The sequence below is a fragment of the Hippocampus comes genome, unplaced genomic scaffold, assembly GCF_001891065.2.
Source record: "Hippocampus comes isolate QL1 unplaced genomic scaffold, H_comes_QL1_v1.1 scaffold2, whole genome shotgun sequence".
NCBI classification, from domain to species: domain Eukaryota; kingdom Metazoa; phylum Chordata; class Actinopteri; order Syngnathiformes; family Syngnathidae; genus Hippocampus; species Hippocampus comes.
Genome location: NW_017805139.1, coordinates 2418874 through 2424873, shown reverse-complemented (window position 1 = coordinate 2424873; position 6000 = coordinate 2418874). Strand labels below are relative to the sequence as shown.

General features: G+C 41.6%; 1 protein-coding gene across 1 annotated transcript in view; it reads left to right on the top strand.

Moving 5' to 3' along the window:
- aph1b (APH1B gamma secretase subunit) overlaps positions 1 to 5561 on the top strand; it is an 8484-nt gene extending 2923 nt beyond the window's left edge. The window contains exons 3-6 of the mRNA XM_019867510.1: positions 1044 to 1117; positions 1532 to 1654; positions 3327 to 3454; positions 3760 to 5561. Coding sequence (XP_019723069.1) covers positions 1044 to 1117; positions 1532 to 1654; positions 3327 to 3454; positions 3760 to 3927 — 493 coding nt within the window. The 3' untranslated portion in view covers positions 3928 to 5561. The remainder of the gene's footprint in view (positions 1 to 1043; positions 1118 to 1531; positions 1655 to 3326; positions 3455 to 3759) is intronic.
- The last annotated feature ends 439 nt before the right edge of the window (positions 5562 to 6000 follow it).

Sequence of the window (6000 nt, the reverse complement as noted above, 5' to 3'; positions counted from 1 at the left end):
TTTATAGTTCACTTCTCCTGTCCCACGTAATCCGCTTCAAACTCCAAGCCGCGACTCCCAGTTCCAAATCCGCATCGGCGCTCCGCGCTAACGCTCCTTTCTTCTCATTGTCGGCTCCGCAAGCCATGCATCCATCCAGCCGCAGACCGTTCAACAACACCGATCTCCCCGCTGAACAAAGCGGGGCTGTGAAAAATGCTGCCCATTACAGGCACAAGACACAAGCGCCCCGGGACTGTCCAGCAACTGGCGCCGACATTCCTACCAGTCAAAAACAGTGCTGGTATACCCATGCAGCCGAGAAGGCGCAACCACCAAGCACAGAGTCTCCTCCTTGATGAATGTCGTGGCCAAAAAATGCTGAAAAAAGTCCACATCAGGTCCACACGACGTAACAACAAACACAAAGTGACAAAACAAACACAAAAACAACAAAAAAAGCAAGGCTCATGAGAGCACTTGCTGACGGCTGCCTACTCGGGCGCCATCTTGACTTCAAAGACGTCAAAGTCTTTATATAGTCCAAAATGGTTTGGTTTGTGTATAAAAATTGTGAAAATTCAGATAAATTCAGTAAATTCCCATAGGTTAGCAACCCTGAAAGTTTTGGATGGAGACAGAGCAGTATTTTATTTTGGAGAGCTGGAAATGCTTTCTGATCCGAGATTGAACTTGTTTGCTGCATTCAGTGGGAACTACGGTACCATACTTCCATTATCGGTAATCATTGTTTTTCAATCCTTATGTCTAAAGGGTAAAGTATTTCATTTTCAAAGCAGTGGAAGAAAATAGGCACACTTTGCACGGATCAACCCCCATCCACCAACTCCCAACTTCCCTGAAAAGATATTGTAAGCTATTGTAACACCGTTGTTTGTCTGCTGTAATACACCATTCTGTTCCACCATTCTACCATCCCTCTTTTCTAGTAACGGATCATTTTCATACCACATGTCATCTTTCAGCCAGTGGTACCCATAGTGTTTATTGATGCCTATTGTTCACAATGTTGTTGTATGGCATCTGTGCATTTCTGTCTGCAGGAAAGCAAATGAAGGGCTCCTCACCCTCAGTCAGGAGGAAACCATGCCCATCTCCATCCGACAACTGGCCTATGGTACAATTGCAGAAATAAGATAACATCATAAAAAATCTGTTTTAATCAAGGTTGTGCTGAACTTAATTAAACAACCACATTTTTGTTCACCTGAAATATTTTAAGATACACCGTATATACATTTATTAAAAAGTGATTTTCCAATCCATTGATTTAACTGTTTATATGAATGCTCCTGCCACAGCACTGAATCCTGACCACAAAAGCATACTGTGATCATTTAGGGATACACAAACTTTGGTGAACATTGTGCTGACATTAATTAGTTTTTAAATCATACTCTGAAGTACTGTAGTTATGTTTTAGAAATAAGGATTATGGTTGCTGTTGGTATTGAGCAATGCAAAGTAATTCACCATGTTTGCGGTGTGGTTCCTGTCACATAGATGCTCCTTTGCTTGTCATCTGTTTCAGTGTCTGGCCTTGGTTTTGGATTCATGAGTGGCGCGTTTTCTGTGGTGAACATTCTGGCTGACTCTGTTGGCCCAGGAACTATTGGGATCCATGGAGACTCGCAGCACTACTTTTTGTCTTCAGGTAACACTTTCTTCTCATGCTTCAGCAGCTTGTAGTCCTCATGCTTCTCTTTGCCTGACCACACTGTAGACCAGGGGTTCTTAATCTTTTTGAATTTGGGGTCCAAGTTTTTTTTTTTTTTTTTTTTTTTAAACGAAATAGCATTGAGCCCAACTTTTCTTGTACGAAATAGCCCATTCAGAAATTATGATTAATAATAACTAAATCAAATACACTTCGAGTTTAAAAACTTAAAACATTGAATGTTTCTCTAAAAGAAAAGAGAAGACTTCATTCCTTCGTTAAAACAAATAATTAAGGGCCAGACCTTTTGAGAGCAATCCATCTCACCTCACTGTGAGAGAGCAGCTGGACATGATCGGCTTGCAACAAAATACAACGGCAGTGCAGGATTTGTGACACTGTGGACTTGTTGATTTGCAAAGAGAAAAATAGCCTTGCACGGGCGTTCGGGGGGACGGCTCCTCCGGCCCGCGGATCGCTCTCCAGCACTGGGAGGCTATGAGTGACCGCACCATTGCCACTTACTTCCATATCCAGTGCGCCTGCTCGAGAGCGAGGCCAAGGCACCCGCCTGACAGCGAGGCCGAGTTGTCCGCAGATCCACTTGGCTGCTTTGCCACGGAGCCTGCCGCCTTGTTGGTATCCATTCTTCGCTTGCCCATAGCAAAAGAGGAAAGATGCCCCGCAAGCCTGAGGCTTGCCTTCTCCTGAGCCGCATTTCGTCGTCTCTAAGATTAAGCCATGCAAGTTGAAGTACTCATGGCCCATAACCTGATCTTGTAACCTTTTTAAGACTGCCAGGACTCACCATTGTAGTTCTCTCCACCTGACGTTGTGATAGTTATCGTGTTATGAACCTGTCCAGCTTGCACGGGTCTCTCAATATTTCCTTTCATCAAACTGAGATGTGAATTCACTTGGATGGAATGTTGACTGATAAATTATATTACTCCTTTCCATTGTAAACCCTTCACCTGCTGCCACTCTGATCCTGCCATCATAAACAAAAGTACAGGGGGATCAGTCACATGTCAGGAGCTCAATTGGAGGCGCATTGGATGCAATGTGGGTGGCAGCTGCCACTCCTTGCCACCCTGTAAAACTACTTTCACCTATCGATGCCACAAGATGGTGGCAAAGTACAACGTTTGTGTAACTAAAGCTCACCAACTCACTGAGATACAGTTTTTTTGGCACCAAGATGCCATCAAAGCAAATATTTTATTGCTTTAGCTTGAGTCCAAAAAAAAAAAGAAAAAATATAATTTTGAAAATGTATTTATAAAATAGGTTTCAAGACGATATCTCTGAATTGGCAAATGCTGATGTGATTGTTTACTGATTTGTTGCTTTTGAGAGAGCAGCATAGCTTGACCAGATGTTTACTATTCCAGCTCAGTATCTTCCTTTTCCTTCCATTTATGTCTTTGTCCCTCATTCACATGGCTATCACAACTTGCTTTAAAACAAAACAGTTTTTTCTTTAGCCACATCTTGTGGTTGAAGTCACAAGACTATATGCAAAATACACAAACATCTCCCCACTCTCATGTTTTATGGTAGACTGAGGCAAAGTTTATCATATATTATGAAAACGTACACTGATAATGTGGAAAAAGGGAAATGCACAGTGCATGCATTTTCACTCTTCTCTCTTTTCCCTTCCTAGCATTCATGACGATGGCCATTATCCTTCTCCATATGTTCTGGGGTGTGGTTTTCTTTGACGCCTGTGAGAAGCAGCAGTGGTGGGCAGTTGCTGCCGTTGTCATCAGCCACCTGGTCGTTTCCTGTCTGGTAAGTGAAAGTGCGGTTGGTAATATACAGTATTCTGAATGGTGGATCCAAACAATTAAGTGTGTTCTTTTGACTTCATACAGGGATCCTGGCCTTAAACACGCTCTTCGAACAGTGTTTTTAGTGAAAAAATAATAGAAGTTGTCAGAAAGAATGGCATCGTAAGATGGGTGCCCCCAGCTTCAACCTCGAGAGGCCTATTGATAGTCTATTCATATAAAAATTCTAATAATCTCAAAATTACAAAAATGAAGTGCCATTTCACTGTTTACCACTGGCATTAGTTGATCTCTCTCCTTTCACAGACCTTCCAGAACCCGGAGTATGTTGCCAGCCTGGTTCCCACCTACGTAATCTTGTTCTTGATGGGCATTTGGGCCTTTTACTCTGCTGGTGGGTCCCTGAGGAACCTCAAACTTTGCCTGACCTGCAAAGACAAAGATTTCCTGCTTGCCAACCACCGGCCCAGATAACGCAACTCTCCAGGGAGCTCGCAGGAGTCTCCATTCCAAAATCACACACACTCATACACATTCACACGCACTGAACACTATCAGAACATGCATGTTCTCTGTTAATCAGAATTTTGAATTTGAACCCAAGAGTGGGGATGGGTACCTTGCACGTTTGAACCGGTTCGTTTCTGATTGCCGATACCTGGGAATTGATGCCGGTACTCAACATTACCAATTTTGGGTACTTTTGTGCTAATTTATGTAAAATATTTAACAATAAAATCTAAAAATGTTTATATTTAAATTATAAACCTGGACAAAGAACAAAACAACACAATTCAACTCAAACGAGCCAGAGAAGCTGTAGTAAAAATAATGACATTGCATTTATCAATTAACAGTAAATAATACAAATTATTATAAAATACAAAGTGTGAAGCAAAGTTGGATTTTTTTATGCAATGAAAACACAAGGAAGTGATACAGTAATACAAAAACTATGATGCATGAGTGAAAATGCAGCTTGGACTGAAATAGTGCAAATAAATACAGTTGGAAGAGGATGTGAATGAGAATGAAAAATAATTGGGGTAAATTTAATCATTTGAATGTACCTGACCTGATGCATAATGCTCAACACGTTTTGGCTAAAATCTTTCGGTATTTCACTCATATGAAATTATAAATGAAATGTAAACTGTAGTATTACTATTAAGTATTGTTCTGAAACAATGTCTATATATTGTAAAGATGGTAAAGCCGTGCAGCTCCCAGCATGATTCAATTTAGTGAGGGAAGATGGGCCTTTCTGTTGGTGCCAGGCAGAGGCAGGTGATGCGGCCGGGCAGAGAGGGAAGTGGCGTCCTCGTTTTCCTTGTCAGCCCCACACCTATTGTGTGGATCTGGGCACAGTACCGAAAGGTTTCTCCCCCAAATGCGCAACCAAAGGTGGAAAGTGTGAGGCTTCACCAGCACTACAATGTACTTCATAAACTGTTTGGGTTGCTGGCAGGCGAGTCCCGCTTGCTTTCGAAACCTGGAAATGTATTTTTAGTGTATGAAATCCTGTATCAATGGGTGAAGTCATTATGCTGATGTGTGTGTACTGTGGCATTCAAGTTGAGCGTCTCTCGCACAGTCAAGACTTCGAAAGACTCACTGTGGAACCGAATCCTGGTATCCTTTGATTTCATGTGTACGACACAATTTGGCTCTCTAGTACTGGCCCAAATTGGTTCATACGAGGGGAAAAAAAGTGCCGTCTTTGGGACCCATCCCTACCCAAGGTTTTTTTTTTTTTTGTAAGGATCTGGAAAAGCAGCGACTGCTTTGCAGAGGCAAGATAACATTTTGAAAGAGGTTGACATGCAGTTTAAGTAAAGTTCAGTTAGTTTATGAAAACTAATTGAGATGAAATGTGGTTTTGCTCACAAATATGAATTCTTGCGCTGAACGGTGTCCATGATTTTACTTTGCTGCGATGTTACAGGAAGTTTCAATGTTAATTCAATGTTCAATGTCACTGCTTCAACATTATGTACCAGTAGTCAAATATTGCCCAACATGGAAACCTTTGTGAAGGTTTTTATTTTAGTGATGGATCATGTTTTTCAAAGGGTGAAATTTAAAAAAAAGTATGTATCCAACGGTCATCATTGCTACTGAGTAAATGCTTGACAACCTAAAGCAGTGTAATCTGTAAAATTGATGTTTTTTTTTGCCTAATTGTTATTTATGCCATGTTATCTTAATTGACCGATTTGACAGCTTGCTCCAACCACTTTGTGATCACCAAGAACAAATTGGGCTGTTGAAGCTTTGAATTTTTAAATGTTTTTCTGTTGCCTTTACTGTAATGATTTAGTTACTTTTGTGGGCGGTCATAGCGTTGGCTCATATTTTAGGACTTCAGAAGTATAAGGTGTGACTGAGTGCCAATGGTTTTTTTTTTTAATCTGCCCTGCGATTGGCTGGCAACCAGTCCAGGGTGGACTGCGTAATCTGCCCGAAGACAGCTGGGATAGGCTCCAGCACGCCCCGCGACCCTCGTGAAGATTAGCGGATTAGAAAATGGATAGATGGATGGATGGA